At 43.8% G+C, this 21894-nt stretch overlaps 1 protein-coding gene across 1 annotated transcript; it reads left to right on the forward strand.

The window, feature by feature from the left end:
- Positions 1 to 964: 964 nt before the first annotated feature.
- LOC148094687 (uncharacterized) lies at positions 965 to 20061 on the forward strand. The gene is made up of 4 exons (XM_087837403.1): positions 965 to 2535; positions 2669 to 2925; positions 3214 to 3385; positions 19992 to 20061. The coding sequence occupies exons 1-4, from the start codon at positions 965 to 967 to the stop codon at positions 20059 to 20061; spliced, it is 2070 nt and encodes a 689-aa protein (XP_087693529.1).
- Positions 20062 to 21894: the final 1833 nt, after the last annotated feature.

Raw genomic sequence — 21894 nt, forward strand, 5'->3', positions numbered from 1 at the left:
AATTAAAATGACAGTACAATCTACAGGCCCCATCTTATCTTAATGACCTTGTAGTACCATATCACCCTATTACACTGTAAAATGTAATATTGTGTTTAATTAAAAATATTAAATAGGCTGAACTCAGTTTTTATCAATTTGTTATTAGAACTCGATTTAAATAAGTTACCAATACTTTTTATGCAAAAACGCTGATAAACTCAATTTATTTGAGTTGTGTTAACTTAGAAAAACTAAGTAAAATGGAAGTTTTGCTTCTCAGTGCAGAAGGATGAAAGATGTGTTTTGAAAATGCCACGTGACTACCGTCCTCCTCCCTCTTGGATCAGTCCGCTTGTTCATGTTAGGATGCCTGGGTCGTTGACCCAGGGTTTTTGAGTTTATTATATTATTTATAATTTCTAGTCTTTGGGTTTTCGTTAGAGTCATGTCTTATGGTTTGTCTCTGTGTAATCCTTAGTTGCTGTCTCCCCTGTCTGCTATATCCCTGTGTCCAGTCAGTGTCTGTGTCTGCGCTGGTCCCACATCTCTGTTCCCTCTGTTGTAGTGCCTGCATGTGAGTCTGTGTCTTTTGTTCAGTCTGTGTTATGTGTTTCCTGTTTTACTTTGAAGGTCTCTGTCTTATCTCAGTGTGTTCAGTTTACGCTTCCTTGTCTCGTCAGTTCTGATTTGCCCCAGCTGTGTTTCCCTCCTGTTGTCCATTCCCTGATTGCTCCCTCTATGTATTTAAGCCCTGTGTTTCAGTTTGTCATTGTCGCGATCTACCGTTTATCTAGCTGTGTGTTCTGTCAGTCTGTTTGTGTAAGTTTATTTTGGATACTCAGTTTTGTTGCTTTTTTTGAGTTTAACATTAAAGCTGTATTTAAGTTCACCTTTGATTTCCGTGAGTCTGCATTTTGGGTCCTTCATGTCACCACCCCTGCGTGCACACAGCCTTCACATAACAGAAGATCGCGACCATAACATGGACCCAGCAGACTCCGTGTGGTATCGGCAACCCGCAGCTTCTGCCTTCCTCAAGGAGAGCGTGAGGCAGGAGGCTAAGCATGCCCGGGAGCTCGAGTCACCTTTCTATGGTTCACGTTTGGCTTGGGGAGGGCCCCGCAGCCTCCAAACTGCCATGACTACGGCCGAGCCGGCGCCTATGCCTCGGGTGATCAGATTGAGCACGTGCTCATTCTCTCCAGTCGCTACACCTCCGCCTCCACCCCTGGATTACCAGTCCGACAAGAGGGTTAAGCGGCGGAGGAAGAAGGATTACGTGACGCCGGACGTTAGACTCACTCCACTGCAGTCCTTCGCTCTGTTTTTGGGTCTGCCACGTTCTGAGCTTCACAAACTCTCTGCTTCCTCATCGCAGCCCGGTCTTTTGGAGGATTCGCAGCCCAGTTTGCCACCTCCCACTTCCCGGAGAAAGCGACGCTCACGCGGTCGCCACTCTGTCTCTGCTGAGCCACTCCCCATGGTGAGGTATAATGACTGTTTTCATTCTGCTCCCTCTGAGCTGGAAAAAGACAATCATGTGCACACTGTAAATTCTGAGACTGTGAAAACTGTTAAGACTGTTAGACGTGGTGGTGGTAGGAAGCTAAAAAACATTTTAGAGGAGTCTGTGTTTGCTGAGCCTGCTCCTTTGCACTGTTGTGTTCCTGCTCCCAGGGCAGCTCGGGCCCAGCATTCCCCTGCACCTGTTTCAGTGCTTCAGGTGAGGGAGGCTGAGGTCCAGCTGGTCCCTGCTCCGGTGTCCAGGCCGGCTGAGCCTCTGCCTGTCGCTGCACCCATACCAGCTCCTCGGGTGGGGACAGCAGCTGCCCAGCCATTGACGGTGCCTGTCCCGGCTCCCAGTGTGAGGATGACCGGGAACCAGTTAGCTCCGGCACCCGTACCTTCTCCTCGGGTGGGAGTGGCTGGTGTCCGGCAGGTACCTGCACCTGTTTCTGACCTCGCTGGAGGCTCAGGTGAGCCCGTCCAGCAGTTTTCTTCAGGTTCTGGAGGCTCAGGGGAACTAGCTCAGCTTACTGCTGATCCACCTCCTTACCCACCATTACTACAATCTTTACAACAGTCAATACATATTAAACTTCTCTCCGTAGCTCAGACTTTAGCTCACCTATCAGCTCAGTCACCTGCTCAGTTCTCACCTCAGTCATTTCCTCCACCGCCTGTTCCTGCTGGAGGGTCCGAGGGGCCCGTCCAGCCTTTGTCTGCCTCCGCTGGAGGGTCCGAGGGGCCCGTCCAGCCTTCGTCTGCCTCCGCTGGAGGGTCCGAGGGGCCCGTCCAGCCTTTGTCTGCCTCCGCTGGAGGGTCCGAGGGGCCCGTCCAGCCTTCGTCTGCCTCCGCTGGAGGGTCCGAGGGGCCCGTCCAGCCTTCGTCTGCCTCCGCTGGAGGGTCCGAGGGGCCCGTCCAGCGACCTGCCTCCGCTGGAGGGTCCGAGGGGCCCATCCAGCGACCTGCCTCCGCTGGAGGGTCCGAGGGGCCCATCCAGCGACCTGCCTCCGCTGGAGGGTCCGAGGGGCCCATCCAGCGACCTGCGTCGCCTGCAGCGCCACCACCTGCGGCTCCCACGCCGTTCCCTGCAGCGCCGCCCTCGTCAGGTCCAGCCTCCGAGTCTTCGGCCGCGTCTGGTCCAGCCTCCGAGTCTTCGGCCGCGTCTGGTCCAGCCTCCGAGTCTTCGGCCCTCGTCTGGTCCAGCCTCCGAGTCTTCGCCCTCGTCTGGTCCAGCCTCCGAGTCTTCGCCCTCGTCTGGTCCAGCCTCCGAGTCTTCGCCCTCGCCTGGTCCAGCCTCCGAGTCTTCGTCTTCGGCGTCGCCTGGTCCAGCCTCCGAGTCTTCGCCTTCGGCGTCGCCTGGTCCTGCCTCTGAGTCTTCGCCTTCGGCGTCGCCTGGTCCTGCCTCTGAGTCTTCGCCTTCGGCGTCGCCTGGTCCTGCCTCCGTGTCTTCGCCTTCGGCGTCGCCTGGTCCTGCCTCGCTCCGTCTATCTTCGTCTGCGCCTGAGGTCCCCATGCCGTCTGGTCCTGTCCGGCCTGCACGTCCTGCTCGTCCTGCACGGCCTGCTCGTTCTGCACGTCCTGCTCGTCCTGTCCGGCCTGTTCGGCCACTTTCCGGGCCGATGACTGGACATCATTGCCGTCACGGACGGTCCCCTGACCTACGTCGCCGCCGGTGCCTCCCGCCCGGCCGGCCTCCTGACCTGCTCGGTCGCCGCCGGTGCCTCCCGCCCGGCCGGCCTCCTGACCTGCTCGGTCGCCGCCGGTGCCTCCCGCCCGGCCGGCCTCCTGACCTGCTCGGTCGCCGCCGGTGCCTCCCGCCCGGCCGGCCTCCTGACCTGCTCGGTCGCCGCCGGTGCCTCCCGCCCGGCCGGCCTCCTGACCTGCTCGGTCGCCGCCGGTGCCTCCCGCCCGGCCGGCCTCCTGACCTGCTCGGTCGCCGCCGGTGCCTCCTGCCCGGCCGGCCCCCTGAACTGTCCTCTTGGCTCTTGGGCCGCCTGCCTCCGGGCCGCCCCCCTGAACCTTTTCGAGACCGTTGCCTGGGCCTCTGCGCCTTTCATGGGCTTGTGGTCTGTTTTCTTTTGGACTGTTGCTGGGACGCAGTGCTGTTGTTTTGGGCTTTTGCTCCCTGTATTTTTTGTCACTGGCTCCGTGTGTTTGTTTCATTTCGGTCCCTCCATCCTGTTACCCCGCCGCCCACCCTGGTTGGGTTGTTTTTTGTTTTGGTGTTTCGGGTTGGGCTGTCTGGGAGCCAGCCCTTTAGGGGGGGATACTGTTAGGATGCCTGGGTCGTTGACCCAGGGTTTTTGAGTTTATTATATTATTTATAATTTCTAGTCTTTGGGTTTTCGTTAGAGTCATGTCTTATGGTTTGTCTCTGTGTAATCCTTAGTTGCTGTCTCCCCTGTCTGCTATATCCTCGTGTCCAGTCAGTGTCTGTGTCTGCCCTGGTCCCACATCTCTGTTCCCTCTGTTGTAGTGCCTGCATGTGAGTCTATGTCTTTTGTTCAGTCTGTGTTATGTGTTTCCTGTTTTACTTTGAAGGTCTCTGTCTTATCTCAGTGTGTTCAGTTTACGCTTCCTTGTCTCGTCAGTTCTGATTTGCCCCAGCTGTGTTTCCCTCCTGTTGTCCATTCCCTGATTGCTCCCTCTATGTATTTAAGCCCTGTGTTTCAGTTTGTCATTGTCGCGATCTACCGTTTATCTAGCTGTGTGTTCTGTCAGTCTGTTTGTGTAAGTTTATTTTGGATACTCAGTTTTGTTGCTTTTTTTGAGTTTAACATTAAAGCTGTATTTAAGTTCACCTTTGATTTCCGTGAGTCTGCATTTTGGGTCCTTCATGTCACCACCCCTGCGTGCACACAGCCTTCACATAACAGTTCATGGTGCCAGCATTTGTTATGGAATATGTTGAGCAAACCTGGAAAAGCGTCAGCTCAAGATATTATTGTTTTCATTGCTGTGAATCTTTACCTGATACACTGACTTGGTGAGTAAATGTTTACTTTTATTCAAACTGATTTTGTGGCTTCTCTTAGTTTAGGACCAGGTTTATAATCTTGCTAGCTAGCGGCTGGGCTCATGTTACTTAAAAATTAACACCACAGCCTTAAAAACCTTACATAAAAATATGTCTGTGAAATTTTCTGTTGATTGTTTGAAATAAAAAAGTGAGATAAGAGCTCAGACGAAAATCTTCGGGAGCTGCAGCCATTAGGGGTGGGGTGTGGGGGGTATTTTCAATCCATAGCCATAACTAACTAACTAACTAATTATATATATCATGTTTAACCTGAGTAGCAAAAGACAGCAGGGGGGGTTGAAAACAATACGCCAGGAGTTAGCTGTGCTCGCGGACTCGATCAAGCCTTGACCTCCCGGTCAGCTATGGCGCTGGTGGATAACAGAGCTCACCGAAAACGTGGAAGCACTTTTGCAAATATGTGATATTTTGATAAATTAAGTAGATATTTGAGCATTACAAAGCTACATTCTCGCCTGAAAATATTTTTAAAAGATCAATAACAACAACAGTAGAAGCATGAGTTTCGTACGATCGGAGGGTAAGTGAATGCAGCACAGTCGGAATCAGAGAAGGTAAGCGACTCATGTTGTAACTGACGTCAGACGCCGGAGATTTTGGCGGAAAAATTAAAGCAAATGGTAGTTTAGATTTGAACAAATTTCTTTAAGCTTCAGTATTACCAAATACACTTATCAATTGTCTCATAACTAACAATATTTGTCTAAATAATCTCCAAACACCCTGGAGAACAACGGGGAGAGTTTAGAGGCTCTCCAAGATTATATTGATCAGTGCTTTCAGGATCTCGTGATGAAGAAGGCCCAGAGTGCAGCTTCCCCGGCCAAATCTGAGACGCCGTCGTCGAAAAGACAACGCCCGGCAGATTCCCCCGGCACAACATCGCCAGCCGGCAAAGATATTGCCGACATACTGGAGTCAATCGACAAGCGATTGTCCAGTTTCGACGCAAGGCTGTCCCTGGTGGAGATTCTTCACCGGGAATTTAAATGCTTGCGAGAATCCCTGGAGTTCAGCCAGCAGCAAGTGGAAACGCTCGCTGCTGAAAATGCCACGCTAAGGGAGTCGGTGAAATCTCTCACAGAAAATGTTACCCAGCTCAATAGAGAAAATAAAAAAATAAAACAAACGGTTATTGATCTACAAGCTCGTAGCATGCGTGATAATCTAGTATTTTCTGGTATTCCAGAAGCCGCTGGAGAGGACGCGGAGACCACGGTAAAAAGCTTCATCAAAACCCACCTGAAGCTGCCGGAGGACACGGTGAAGAACATCGTCTTCGATAGGGTGCATCGCCTCGGCCCCATTCGGGCTACGGCCGGGAGACCACGTCCTATCGTGGCCAAATTCGGCCACTTCAAACAAAAGCAACATGTGAAAAGCCGCGGCAGGGAATTAAAAGGAACGGACTTCAGCGTGAACGATCAGTTCCCCAAAGAGATCTTGGAACGACGCAGGGTCCTCTTCCCAATTCGACGCGGCTTCATCCAGAAAGGCTCCCACGCTGTCATCGCTGTGGACCGGCTGTACGTGGACGGACAGCTCCACCGCGACCCCAACATCACTCCGTGGCTGTATTAACTTCAGACCAGATAAGAATCCGCTACACCCTTTCCCCACTCACACTAACTTGCATTAACATCTGTTTAACTTACCGGTATCAAATCGCATCTTAAGTGTGATTTCATAGCAGTATTAACACCGTCACTCTCCGTCAGTGATTTAATTGGAATGTTTACGTTTTCTTTTCTCTCTTCTCGCTTTTTTTCTCTCTTTTCCCCCTCTTGTTTTTATGCTGCTCGCCCTCGTCCTTGGTTTCTTTCTTTATTTCTTTCACTGCTTCGATCACCTGCTTCCACACTCATCCACAAACAACATCATTTATTTCGACACTTACTCACCGCACGATCACGCACAGTCATGCGCTCAACGGCAGCACATTTACATCAGTCAGACAGTGCACACAGACCTACAGGATACACACACTTAAGCCAAGCATACTCATATTAGTAAATATGCAAACACATAGTCAGACTCAGGGAGCATCTCGCCACACATTTTTTCTCTCTCTCCCTCTCCTTATTTATGAACAAGTGATGTATTCTCTCCACCTGTCTAAGCGACACACACAGAGTACACCCCTAGTTATGTACAGACATCTATGGGTGCACTAAGATTCGTTACATGGAATGTAAATGGAGCTGGCTCCAGAGAAAAGAGGTTAAAAATATTTAACCAACTCAAAAAACTACAGGCAGATGTTGTCCTTTTACAAGAGACCCACAGACCTCTTAGAGGTTCGAATGAACTTAAAACACCTGAGTTTCCTAATGTGTTCTCAGCTTGTTATAATTCTAGACAAAGGGGAGTAGCAATTTTAATCCATAAAAAAATTAATTTCACAGTACTCGATACAGTTATAGATCCAGAGGGCAGATTCTTAATCATTAAACTATCTATACTTGATAAAAAGCTATGTATTGTAAGTGTATATGGTCCAAATGTTGATGATCCCTCATTCTTTCACGGTTTTTTCAGTGCACTCTCTGAACACTTAGATGGCACACTTGTGCTTGGAGGTGACCTCAACCTTGGACTAAATGAAGAAATGGTTAGGCTCAATACAGCAGAAAGTCAGCGTAATTGGCAGTCCACAAATATAATCAAACAGTATATGAGCGACTTTGGTCTTTGCAATGCATGGCGCTCCCTTCACCCCACCAGTAAGGAATATACTTTTTTTTCACATGTTTATCACTCCTACTCTCGTCTGGATTATTTTTTGGTCAGCAGCTCACTGCTGAGTGACGTTTCAGACACTGAGATTCACCCTATAGCTGTCAGCGATCATGCTCCTGTATCTTTAACACTAATGCACAAGAATAATACTATGCCAAGTAAAAACTGGAGATTTAATACATCACTGCTTAAAGATGAAGACTTTATTAAATATTTTAAAAAAGAGTGGACTTCATATTTAGACTTTAATGACACTCCCGGAACATCAGCTTCTGTTTTATGGGAAGCAGGGAAAGCTGTGATGAGAGGTAAAATAATTTCTTTCTCATCACATAAAAAGAAAAAAGAAAACAAAAATATTCAGGAATTAGAAAAAACCATCAAATCACTAGAAGAAGCCTACGCGTCCCACCAAGATCAGGAAACATTGAACAAAATACGCAAAACAAAACTAGAATTAAATGAGATAATTGATAAAAAAAACAAAATTCTTAGTACAAAGACTACGCTTACAAAATTATGAACATAGTAATAAATCCGGTCAATTTCTAGCAAACCAGCTAAAAATAAATAAAGAAAAAACAACTATATGTGCTGTTCAAGATTCATCTGGGAACACAATATATGAACCGAAACAAATAAACAACATTTTCAGGGATTTCTATAAAACGTTGTATTCACCACAAATAAACCCATCTAAAAAGGAAATTGATCAATTTTTAGACAACATAACTCTCCCAAAATTATTAGACTCTCAAGCAATGGCACTGGATTCGCCACTGACATCAGGTGAACTCCAGGAAGCCCTGATAAGTATGCCCAATAATAAGGCTCCAGGTCCAGACGGCTTTCCTGCAGAATTCTACAAAGAATTCTGGACGATTCTAGCACCAGTTTTTTACAGAACGTTGTTAGAAATCAAAGAAAAGGGCAGACTTCCATCAAATATGAATTCTGCAAACATTAATCTCCTGCTAAAACCAGGCAAAGACCCTGTATATCCCTCAAGCTATCGTCCAATATCCCTTATTAATGTAGACCTCAAAATAATCTGCAAAGCTCTCTCGAAGAGACTAGAGAAAATAACCCCCCTCTTAATTCATCCTGACCAAACTGGTTTCATAAAAGGTAGGCACTCATCAACAAATACACGTAGATTACTTAATTTGATAGATTACTCATACAGTAAAAACCTTGAAACTACAATATTTTCCTTAGATGCAGAAAAAGCATTTGACAGAGTTAACTGGAAATTTCTATTTGCAACTTTACACAAATTTGGTTTTCGATCTTCTTTCATCAACTGGTTAAAAATATTATATAATTCCCCAACAGCCTGTGTCAGAACAAATGACCAGACATCCTCCAGCTTATGTCTCCTGAGGGGCACCAGGCAGGGATGCCCACTCTCCCCTTCACTGTTTGCAATTTTTATCGAACCACTAGCAGCAGCAATTAGACAGAATTCAGCAATTAAGGGCATAAAATGCAAGAACGTGGAACATAAAATCAGCCTTTATGCTGATGATGTGTTACTCTTTCTCCAAAATTCACAAACCAATATCTCTGGGGTGATTGAATTGATAAACTCTTTTGCAAGAATATCAGATTACTCAATTAACTGGTCAAAATCTACAGTCCTTCCTATTAATTGCTGCTTCCATAATTCCTCTTCTACTCCACTGCAATCGGGAAATATAAAATATTTAGGTATTAATATTTCTCCCAAGCTTGCTGATCTAACTAAATTAAACCATACCCCACTTTTAAAGAAAGTAGAAGGTGATCTGGCTAGATGGAAATGTCTACCCATATCACTCATGGGAAGGGTTGCTGCTATAAAAATGATGGTATTACCAAAAATAAATTATTTATTCTCAATGATCCCAACTAAACCGCCGCAAGATTGGTTCAGATCTCTAGATTCATATATGTCCAAATTCCTTTGGAAAAATAAGCCCCCACGTATAAGCTTAAAAACACTACAAAAGACCAAGGATAAAGGAGGATTAGAACTACCTAACTTTCAGCACTACTTCTTAGCCAACAGGCTTCAGTTTATCTCAGGATGGCTAAAACATACCCTCTTAGATGAACCTTGGCTAGATGCAGAACAAGCACTTTGCAATAATCTAGAGATTTCAGATCTACCATTTATCAGCTCAAACATCCAACGACATGAATGCTTCAAAAGCATCAACATCAGCTCTTCTCTGACAGCATGGTGGGAGTTTCTGAAATTGACAGAGTCTTCATTAATCCCATGCAAACGTACACCTATCTGGAACAACCCTGACATATTACAAAACAATAATATGATAAACTTTTCAGATTGGAATGGTAAAGGAATCAAATATGTAGAACATATACTAGAAGGAACAGAATTTATTTCATTTGACAGACTAGTTACACAATATGGGATCAACAAGAAAAGATTTTTAGAATATCAACAAATTAAATCCATAATAAAAAAGAAATTTAAACCGGGTCAAGTTGAACTACAAACACCACCAAGTGTGGTTCAATTTCTTACTCTTAAAACCCCCAAATTACTATCCAAAATATACAGAATGCTTTCTAAAACAGATGAATCAATATCACTTCCTATTGCAAAATGGGAAGCGGATTTATCAGTTAACTTAGACCAAAACTTCTGGTCTCAGATTTGCTTAAAAACCTTTCATCTAATCAGAAATCCCAGTCTTCAATTAATTCAATACAAAATTCTACATAGAGTGCACTATACAGGTCATCGGATGTTCAAGATGGGCTTTGCATCTACCAACAACTGCTCACACTGCCAAACCAATTCACCGGACAATTATATCCACGCTCTTTGGTTCTGTCCACCAGTTCAGAAGTTTTGGCGCGAGATATGTGAAGACTTATCAAAGTGTCTGAAATGTAACATTCCAACTTCCCCCTTAGTGTGTTTGTTGGGCAGCTTAGATAATGTCACTTCAGAAAAGAATATAGCCCATATGGTTTTCACTGCCCTATGCATAGCCAAGAAAACAGTCCTCATGAACTGGAAAAATAAAAACAATCTTAATTCTAACCAATATAGAAATTATCTATTAGATTACATTAGTCTTGATACAGCCTCTGCCACCACATCAGATCAATCGCTCTGGGCTCCTCTGATCAGCTCCATCACCTAGTGGGGGTGGGGGGTCATATTTTGGCCTCGCCTTCACTGTTGTGATTGGTGTGGGGGTAGGGTCAGGCTTAGGGCGTCAGGGGGTTCCCCGGGAGCATCTTCCTTGGGGGGCTCAGCCCGGGGTAGCGGCCATGGCCAATTAGGGGCTCTGTTGGCACTTAGGTGGCGGTTTCCTCGTGGCTACGTGCAGCGGGGCTAGGGGAGGGTCTGTGCTGACGGACGGGGGTTACTGACCTGGTAGCCTGGCTGCCCCTGGGTGGGTCCGGGACGGGCGTGAGGTTCTGGGGGCGCTCCGGCTCTGGCCTGGGGCCCTGGCCGGGCCTCGGGGGCCTGGGTCCTGGTTGGTGTGTTGCCGGGGTTGTGGGCGGGTGGGTGTATGGGGGCCCGGCCCTGGCGCAGGGTGCCACCGGTGCATCGAGCCACCTGGGGGGCTCTTCAACTGGTGGGCGGGGGGGTTGTCACATCTTGCAGGAGCTTTCCTCTCTCAGGAACTCTCTCTGCAAGAGGGGGAGATACAGGAGAGGTGGAGGAAGATCTCAGCCTGGGCGTCTATTGTCTTATGTAGTCTGGAAGATGAGTGGATGATGGGGTGGGTGCAGTTTTCTCTGTGGTGGGGTTGGGTGGACTACCCCGGGCTCTGTGGGGCCGGGCGGCGCCGCTGCTCTGGGCCCCGGTTCTGATGGGCCTGGGCCCCCCTTCCCTGGCGGGTCGCGGAGTATGGGGGTGCCTACTGGGGTCAGCGGGGGAGCTGGCCCCAGGGAGGGGTCACTTGCCCCTCCCTTCCTTCCCTCCCCATCTCCAGCTGCCTCCCTCTTCCCGCTCCACCACAACCACCCACACATGCAGGGCCTTGGAGTAGGGGTGTGTCACCAGGGTGCAGAGGAGGTAACCCCCCCCTCTGTCCCCTTCTGGCTGCCTCTGCCTCAATTTTATCCCACAACTTAGACATTCACATTACTCACACTCTCATTACACATACATATAGGATCTTGGGGGTGGGCACGTTACACGGATGGAATCTCAATTACCATCAGGGTGTACACCTCACCCCTGGCGTTGTTGCCCACCTCTCAATTTTAAATACACGTAGACATTGAGGGCTAGCAGGAGGGACTATGCGCTTACCTGCTGCTCTCTGGCAGGTAGCTCCATGCCCTCCTGGGTTTTAAATGCACCTTAGAACACACATACATCAACACTACAATGAGCGGGTGGAGGGAGGTTAGGAGTCTTCTCTCACCCTCGTTCTCTGCGGCCTGCTGGAGCAGGGGGGCTAGGAGGAGGAGTTGGCCGTCCGACTGGGGTCCGGAATGTGGGGCCTCCCTGCTGCTGCGGAGTCGGGGCAGTCTGCTTCTCCCCACCGCAGGGAAAAGGGTAACACAACCTGGGTCTGGGTGCGGTTCCCCCCTCCAGGGGCAAGGGTACCTAGACCCGGTTCGTAGAGTACGCTTAGGGAGTGTGATTGTGTGTACAGCGTCTCTTTATGTCTGTCTCCACGTTGGTTGAGTGTGGAGTAAGTGCATATGAGAGCATGAGGGTGGGAATGGATGTTTGTATCTGTGTGTGCCTGTATGTCTGTATATATATGTCAGGTTGGGTATCAGACGCCATCTCTCTGAGGACATCTCAGGCCCTCCAAGGTTTAGAGGCCTATCTCCCCCCACCACTTCCCCTGCCGGGGGCGGACTCCCTCAGACATCGGTGCGTTGGTGGTTCTTTGTGTCCGGGGGTGGGCGTCCAGGTACACACCGGCTCACTCCTTGGCGGCTGCTTATCGGGGCCTGGAGCCTGGGGCTCGCTTGGGCCACTTCGGAGGTGGGGTGCCCCCGGCCTCTCGGCCTGGGGCTCGGTCACTCAGGCACAGCTGGCTGCCGGCGGGGCTCACAGGCACGTCACTGCAACCCCCCCTGGCTTCTGCTCCGTGGCTGCTGGGAGACCCCTCATCTGGGACTCTCCTCAGCTCTTTCTGGGACAGTGGCACGGCTGCCCCTCTGTTGGTCTTCCTTGGTCTCTTGTGTTCTGGGGGCCTCTGGATGTCTGGTGTTTTGATTTCCTCCATACCTGCTTCATGCCCTGGAGGACGGGGCGGTGGCCCCCCACACCCTCTAGCAGATCATTACATGAAGGAACCTTTTAAGAAAACAAGCGCGTCCATGCTCACAGGTGTACACACGGGTGATCACACACACAAACTACACCCTTTTTGGCTCCTACCTCAAAGCACACTGTGCTGTCGATCTTACGTGCTGCACAATAATGTTTAATATTTAGTATTTACTGTCATATTCCCATATATCATTGTGATGTTGTTTATTCTATTACTCTCGTTTTCTTCTGCTTGTTTTCTTTTTTCTTTCTCAACAGGTGATCCAGGTGATCGATATATGTATTTTTTATTTATATGTATTTTTTTTTTTTTTTTTTTTCTGCTTATTCTGTTGGTTTTTGTTTTTTGCCCTTCTCCCCCGTCCCTCTTCTCAACTGTTTTTCTTTCCCTCTTTCTTTCTCCCTTTTCTTTTCCTCAGTCAAGTCTGTCCCGTATTCAGCAAGTGAAAATAAAATAAAGAATAAAAGGTGAATCAAATGAACCATTACGGCAAAGCTGGGATGGTCAATTTGGGAAAGAAAATCCGTTGGGCATCTTTCTTCGCCTTTAGACAATAATTCTGATGGCAAAAGAGCCAAACGGGACAGGTTAAAAAAAAAAAAAAAAAATGAAAATATTTTAAAAGGTTATTTTGTGACCCAGAAAGGGTAGTCTGGGGAAAAGGAGGATGGCATTTGTCGGCCACGGTTGTCGGAGCCTGTGCTACTTGTAAGCGCGGCAATGGCGGAAGAGCGCGGCTAAAAAAACTTATTAATTTTTCTGGGTCACAAAATAAACTTTTAAGATATTTTCAGGCGAGAATGTAGCTGTGTAAAGTTCAAATATCTGCTCAATTTATCAAGACATCACATATTTGCAAAAATGCTCAGACGTTTTCAGAGACGTCCATTTTTTTCATGCTTTGTGGCAGCTTTTGAACATCTGTGGCATCTATTAATGTCAAATCTAGACTTTATTTTACAACATAACTCTATGTTACAATGATTGCACAGCCATTAAGGATCAAATTAGTTTCTGAAAAATGTTCTGTTTTTTCTCCCTCTGCTTGCTTCTTACCGTCTTTGAGGCTCGGGACCAGCACTCCTGTTGTTGGACAGAAAAACATCAACTCAGTGGTAAGTATTTTGGTTTTCCAATATATTAGCAACTGTCAGTGACATTTATATTAATCAGGCTGGACTTTAATCATACTTTAGATCAGCCTGTTTTACTTATTGTTTTATTTGTGCTTTGGTTTGGGGAAGTTGTTTCTGTACTGGTCTTCTGTTATTAGACTTGAGATATGACTGCACTATGCTGTTGCTGTTGACTCCAGTTAATTCTACAAGACATGCTGTGTAAGTAAACAAACAACAACAGTTTGGTCTGCATTTCTTGAAAGATCACATCCCCCAAACTTAGTTTAGAGGGTCTACACTGCATATAGTAAAGTCTGCAAGTTTTCTAACAGCAAAATCTGTTTTGTGCCAAAAATCATTTTGCACATCATTAGAATAAAAGTTATTGGCAATGTTTGCATAGCCCTTTTTAAAATGATGCTTTCATGACATTATTGTATGTTGGGTGGTGGTACTTAAGGGAAGTTAAAGACTTTCTTCTGCACCTACATTTGGATCACCTCGATCCATGAGACTGCAGTTGTGACAGAACAACATATATTTTATTTTGATTATATAAGTAATGTAAGTACAAAACAAACTTGTGGTAGGCCTAAACTTATTTTCAGAATAATTACATCTGAGACTTTGTTTCATTGTAAGATTATAACCGTGATGGCAATATAATTGTTTGTTGTTCAGCAGAACAGTGTCCAGTATGTTGGCTGTTATAGTTTGTTGTGTTTGAAAATAAAAGTTGGGCTCATCTTAACATCATTACAAAAAGTGTTGTTAATTATTTTTAATCATATTCAGGTTACCACAAATTGTTTTTTCATTTAGTTGAACTTGAACTGTTTGTCAGTAGGTAAACAATTAGTATTGTACAGTCAGAAATATCAAGTTATTCTTAATACTGCAGACTTGCAATGAATAAGTTGTCCTAACAGTCATCTTAAGTAAGCTTTACTTAGTATTTTTGAGGCAACAAGTTTCCTTAATTTTTTTGAGTTCTGGGAACTAACAAGGCTGTACAGTGTACTCAAAATGAGTAACGGTGTGTTCACACCGAACGCGATAGAGGCAGCCAGAGCGTCAGGTTTACATGTAAAGTCAATGGAAAGGCGCGATGACCCACGATTGCGGCTCCCGCGAAAATTCGGAAGCAGATTTGCGTCGCAAAAATGCCAAAACGTGTGAAACGCGCGTCAGTGTAGCGAGTCTGGCGTGTTTGACTCGCAAAAAAAACCACGCGCGTGAGTTTTTGTGTTGCTTTTTGTGCATATGCACATTTTGTGTCTACCACTCGAGTTGGAAAAATCTGAACTCCAGCGTCAAATCGCGCCGCGACAACCAATCAAGAGCCTGGTGACGTGGCTCTGACATAGGTCAAAGGGGCAGATCCAGCCAAAGCCCTTCATTCTTCAATGGAGGGAAGGCTAATCAACGCTGTAGCAAACCACCCGGAGCTGTTCGACACCAGCTGCTTTCTGTACCGAGACAGGAATATAAAGGACGAGCTTGGAGGAAGATATGTGAAGAGATCGGGCAACCTGGTAAGTTCATTCATTTCTCTTTTTACATTTTTGACTGACCCAGGGAAGCCGCACAAAAGCTAGCAAGCCACCGCTATTTTCCCACTGACGTACAAATACCGTTCTGCTTTTATACATGTTGTCATGCAGGAATATATTTTGTTTATTAATAAACAGCACACAGTGGTCCCGCTGTTCATCCATCACTGCTTCGCTTTTTCGCAGATTTTTTATTGCACCATACAGCATTGCATTCTGCAGCCTGATTGACAAATCTCCTCCGTGTCGTGTCTCCTGCGCTTGCCAAATTTATCACGTTTGGTTTTGATAACCATCACATCCAATAGAAAAAAAACAGCACAAAAACAACCATAACTATGACCTTCATTCGGAAATAGACACCTGCGGATGGGTGAGGGGAAAAGGCGCACGAAAGTGGCAGGCAGATGAAGACAAAATGCGGCATAATAATACTTTTACGTTTTGCAATCTACAAAGGTTTGCACTTTGAGAATCATCTTGTGAGAACTGTGACTGATGTTCATGTTTGTGGGGGAAAAAGTGTATAAAGTGCGTGGCGAGGGGCTAGTAATTCTGAGAACCCGTGCTGCAATAAATGAGGGATCACTGTATACACTTTCTCTATGATTTATTCAACCTGTTAACATTTAATATGATAATATAATAATCTTTAAAAAGCTCTATTTTCTGTTGTCTATAATGTAGAGGATAACTGTGCCTCCACAACTAAACAGGAAAATCAGTAGAGTGAAGGGTTAAAGCAGGATTCGCCAGTGCGAATGGTGGCGAAACCCTAAGATCAGTTGTAGTGGCTCAGCGTGAGGAAAAGAATCATAACTCATAATAATTGAATAATAATTAACGTGAGGTCCAGTAGATTTTCTTAATGTGGAGGCGGCTCTTTGTGGATTTGCACAACTGCATTCAACAAGATATGAGCAGATCTTTCACATCTACCTTACAATATAAAGCGCCTTGTTGTTGTGATTTGGTGCTGTTTAAATAAATTGAAAATGAAAATTGAAATTGAACACAATCTCTTTCATAAACTAACCGTATACTGTATATTGTTTTTATACTAGGCTGTATACAATTGGTGCAAAGGTAGAATTTAGTGAATTGATCTATGCATCATCAGCTTTAATGCAGATTAATTTCCTTTACTTCATGTAACCTAACACTAACCATGAGCACCGCAGCCACTGTGCACAAGCCCAAGACAGTACAACAAGCTGACCTGTTTATCCTGGGCAAAACTACCCAATATTTTTATGCAACATTGAAATAACACAAAGTTAGTAGAGCTTAATTTGTTTTGCAGGATGTTTTACAATAAAACATTTTTTTAAATCAAAACACATGATGTAAAAATCCCATATGTAATTCGACTTATGATATTAAATGTAAGCTTAATTTTGCAGTTAATTTAGTGTCACAGTCCTTACCTTTTGTGTCTCTGTTGATCTTGAGCTGATAGAAATGTTGCATTTGGAATTACCTGCTTATTAAAAAACATTACTCCCAAAATGCTTGCTCCTCTTCTTCAGGACTAGCTGCTGAAGTACCGTGACTTAACTTGTGTAATTTACAGGCGCCTGCACTCATTCCAGCCCATGTTAACCCCCAAGTAAAAACACTATAAAAGACACTGTTGAATATAATGTGTGTTTTGAAAATATAAGGATGACAAGTAAAAAGTTGCCAGAAAATTAAATACTCAAGCAGAATTCCACTGTAGACTTTTTTGAGAGCAGTGCTTAAAAGTGGACTTTTTATGTTTTTATATCTCCACCTACAATAACCCCTGTTCCCTGCTGGAAAATCTCACCTTGCAAAGTCTGTACATTTTGTTACAGCACTCTAATCCAACAGCATATCGATTACAAATGGCAGTGGAACTTTTCAATTAGTTTTTCCTACAGAATATAACCCAGAAATATCAGCTTCACTTCAGCTTGTTTAATAGTTTCAATGCATCTTCAGAATCCTTAATCGACCCTAAATTGTGTTTACTCTGTCTCACTTTTACCCAGTGACACTGCAGCAGCCCAGCATCTGCCTGACATCTCCTAACACCGGGCTGCTCCGGGCTAAAAGACTAGCCAATTTAGCTTCCACTTGGCTGACTTGGGGTTAGAAAAGCCTGGGACTTCCAGTGTTAACACTTAATTATGTTACTTCAAATTTGTTTTTCAGACACTGACCATGAACACAAGAGCCTACTGGTCATCAGTTCAGCATTGCTGTGCATTACTGTAAACTTAGCCACTATACCACTTCAGCCTGTAAGCATACTAAACTCCCCAGTTTTCATGCAACCTGTAATTAACACTTATTATGTTACTTCAAATTTGTTTTTCAGACACTTCATAAAATCACAATCTAGAAACAAATAATTTTTGGGGATATTATGAGTAAGCTGTAAATTGTCCATTGATGAGCAGTGTTTACCTTTGAAAATAATCTCTCATTGGCTTCTCCTATTCTTCTTACATCTTTCTCCATCACGGAGTGTCACACTTTAACTTATATTTTCTCGCTCTGTGAAATGTGACTTTATAGTACCATATTATCCCAACAGAGTACTTAATGTTATTAAAGAACAACCACTGCGATTACACAAATGGTGATATATATATATATATATATATATATATATATATATATATATATATATATATATATATATATATATATATATATAAATATATATATATATATAAATATATATATAAATATATATATATATATATATATATATATATATATATATATATATATATATATATATATATAAAATAGAACTTAACTGAAGTCCAAAATGATGTCTAGTCTAGAAAACATGGACATTACCAGATGCTGTTTTCTCCACCATGAGAAGCTGCTTGTGTGTGACGCTTCCTGAGTTAAGTTTTGTTTTTAAATTTATAACTGAAAAGCTTGCTTTATTATGTTAAGATCAGATGGGTGGTTTGGCCATTGAAAAATGGTCAAAGTTCCTTTAACCCTCAAGGCACCCAATGTTTATTCAACTAAGCTCGGACATCAGGGACAGTATTGTTTTTTTTATTGTTGCAATTATCATTTTTAATTAAAATGACAGTACAATCTACAGGCCCCATCTTATCTTAATGACCTTGTAGTACCATATCACCCTATTAGAGCACTTCACTCGCACACCTCTGTCTCTCTTCCACAGCATGTCTTTTATCCTGTCTTTCTTCTCTCACCCCAACCGGTCGCAGCAGATGGCCCCACCCCTCCCTGAGCCTGGTTTTGCTGGGGGTTTCTTCCTGTTAAAAGGGAGTTTTTTCTTCCCACTGTCGCCAAAGTGCTTGCTCATAGGGGTCATATGATTGTTGGGCTTTTCTCTGTATCTACTGTACAATATAAAGCGCCTTGAGGTGAGTTTTGTTGTGATTTGGCGCTATACAAATAAAATTGAATTGAATTACAATACAATTGTTTCAGACAGTTGTTTCAGGTCTCTCTCATAAAAAAGACATTGAGTCTCAATGGGACTATCTGTGTAAACAGACAAATGGGCAAAACCTTAAATGGCAGTCAGTGATTCTATGTCACTAGCAAATAAATAACAAAATTCTCCAGAAATTGTATTTTCCATAAAATGGTTTCTTAACTGTAGCGTCCATGGTTTTTGGATTGAAGGAACAATTCAACAAATGCTAAATTGGGGCATATTAACCCCGATTCTTTTGTCCCCATGATAGAACAGAGAAAACTGACTCATAGTGTGTTAAAACATTTATATTTCTTTTTATTCAATCATCTTCCGGAAGAGAGAGACCCCTGCACAGCTCAAACGGCAGTTGCAAGAGCTCTAACATTTTTAGCTCAACATGTGTCTTATATGGTGTTATTTCTGTACTTCAGACGTCACACAGTCTCAAGCATTGCTTATATGGCAAAGTTCCTCTTTTCTGTGTCTTATCTATTAATATGCCTGTGCACTAAAACTTCATGTTTTTCAGTCTGGCTGAGCACTTTGTGAGTCAAAAGTGGCCTTGCTCTACAAGCCTTCAAGTACATAAAACAATATAATAGGAAAATAAGGATACTAAGGATATTGATTTCATGACAGGCAGTGTAAGAGCTGGACAGCTTTGAGGATTCAATTCGTAGCTGTTAGAAGCAAAAATTTTGTGTTGTTTTTGAGTTTATTTCGTTTTGGTTTTATACAGCTGAGAATTCTCTGACAATACAGAAAATACAGAAAGTTGAACTTAATTGAAATGAATTAACTAACAAACAGAAACATACTGAACATTAGAGTTTGTGCTACACCACTGTCACTCATCATATCATGTGACGTGATAATTAATGGTCATAATTTCATCAGATTACTACTGTTTTTCCACATTTTGCTTTCACCTTGTCGAGTTACTGCTCAGGTTTGGATCTTCCTGATGCAGTGAGGCAGAAGAAGAGAGTGAGAGACATTCATATATTATAATAAGTAATGAATTTCAGGTATCTTTTCCACTTGGTTAACTTGCACAGACAAGGTTTTTCTATTAACTTGACTTGAACTGAGAAATCAACAAATATGTTTCATCACATTCTGCTGTGTTTGGCAGGTTTCTCTGTGTCACATTCCCGTGGAATTTTTCACCATAGAAAGAAGTTTTCTTCCCATGCAGAGTGCACCTAGGACGCTAATGCTCTTCTCAGTTTTTACAGAGTCAAACTCAAAGTAATGTTGGTACTTCCAAGCATTGGTCATGTTCTGTCCTGCTCTCCATGTTATCTGTTATCTTTTAATTTAACTTTTTGTCCACTACAGAGGACATAATGAATACGCTGGGTCTCAGGAGGATATGAGGATGATTGTGCTGGATGTCCAAATTGGGTGAGACGAGTTTAGGTTTGATTGAGTTTTAGGATCCAAGTTCAATTTGATGTGATTCCATTTCATTTATATTGCGGCAATTCACAAGACAGTCATCTTATATTGTAAGGTAAGCCCCTTACAGTAATAGAGAGACAAGTTACTGGAAGTCCCCCAGCAGTCACAACCTAAAACAGGATAACTCAGGGTCAACTGATCCAGCTCTAACTATAAAATGCATCAAAAAGGAAAGTTTGGAGTCTCATCAGAGGAGAGTCTCTGTCTTCTGAATATAAACTGCACTGAAAAAAAGGCCATGTGGGATTTACTTGATTCAATAGTGGACATTTGTTGCACACAAATGTTTTGCTTTGGCAGAAACTTAAACAACTGAGTTAAATCAACACAACTTTTTCATATTCAATAAACCTGTGCATTTTGTGCTCATAAAACACGATTGAAACATGTTCAGATGAAGTAAGTTGAGCTCTTGGAATATTTTAATCCTTCACAATTTTGTCATTTTATTTCAACACTATTCAATAACTTTTACCCCAATACTACTTGGTCACTTAAATACTACATGTTGTCTTCATATTACATAATGTTCAACAAAGTCTACAGTCTGGTTACCATAAAAATTGAATGGATTTACAATGACTACCATCCTCCGGGTTGCAGGAGGGCTGGGAAATAACCCTGAAGTGATAGGTTACGAGGCAGGGTGCACCCTGGACAGCTCACCAGTCTATCACATAGAAACAAACAACCACGTGCACTTACATTCACGGGTAATTTAGAATCACCAGTTAACCCTAACTCTAATAACTGCATGACTTTTAACTGTGGGAGGAAACCAGAATACCCAGAGAGAAGCGACTGCAAACTAGCCAGAATGTGGATTTGAACCCAGGACCTTCTTACTGTGAAGCAACAGCGCTAACCACCATGCCAACAATCTAGGAAATACAGGAAAGCTATGATTTCCTGTATTTGATGCAGAATTTTTTTGTTTTTGTCCTCGACAGGTTAATCCACAATAAATAGCAATAGCATGCATGTGGTGTGTGTGTAGTTCTCTGCCTCTTATAACTCCACTGATCTTCCTGCAGTTTGAAATCTTGTGCGATCTTGTTGAATTTCATGAGTTCAGCAACTAACCACTCTTACTAGATTGTATCATGTCATCTCAACAAGAACAAATTAAGTTTTTGAATTCCATGCAAATCCTACATGATTTAATTACGTTCATAGAAACATGAAATTATTGTGTTCAAATTACAAGGTAGACCTTTTTAATGTAACAACCACCCAATTTACTTTTTTTGGTATACCAAAAAAAGTAGAGGTGGCTGCTCGACTTGACTGAGATGGATGCCTTCCTGAAACCACGATCCAAAGAGTGTGAGACTGAAATCCCGTGCAGTGTCACGGGATTTAACATTGCTATATTATTGACTTACTTCACTTGAACATGATATGAACAATTTAATCTACCCTCTCTGCATATTATGTCATTTCTACACTATATAGTTACACTTAACTTTAAAGCATGAGGCAATTGTGTTAAATACACACAAGATGCTTACGTAAATCCAAGAGCTGGCCAATCCCTTTTTTTCAGTGTGTGAGCTGGTTCCACAGGAGAGGGTCCTGGTAGCTGAAACTCTGCCTCCCATTCTACTTTTAAAACTCAAAGAACATCCAGAGTGATTCTCAACTTCTGATAAAGGACAGAGTTTTTAAAAAACGGAGTCTTTGTTTGTGACTGGTGGAAATAACCTCTTTGGGCACAGGTAGATACAAGCATACAATGAACATTCAGCTTTACTTTCAACTCTTACTTTAGAACACACAT

The sequence above is a fragment of the Neolamprologus brichardi genome, unplaced genomic scaffold (assembly GCF_056152115.1).
Source record: "Neolamprologus brichardi isolate AB-2024 unplaced genomic scaffold, ASM5615211v1 NODE_ptg000031l+_length_7269946_cov_1, whole genome shotgun sequence".
Classification (NCBI taxonomy): Eukaryota; Metazoa; Chordata; class Actinopteri; order Cichliformes; family Cichlidae; genus Neolamprologus; species Neolamprologus brichardi.

Coding starts and splice junctions, on each gene's coding strand:
- LOC148094687 (XM_087837403.1), top strand. CDS start 965: ATGGACCCAGCAGACTCCGTGTGGTATCGGCAACCCGCAGCTTCTGCC. Junction 2,536..2,668: donor CCCATCCAGCGACCTGCGTC/GCCTGCAGCGCC, acceptor CCAGCCTCCGAG/TCTTCGGCCCTCGTCTGGTC. Junction 3,386..19,991: donor GACCTGCTCGGTCGCCGCCG/GTGCCTCCCGCC, acceptor TGTCCACTACAG/AGGACATAATGAATACGCTG.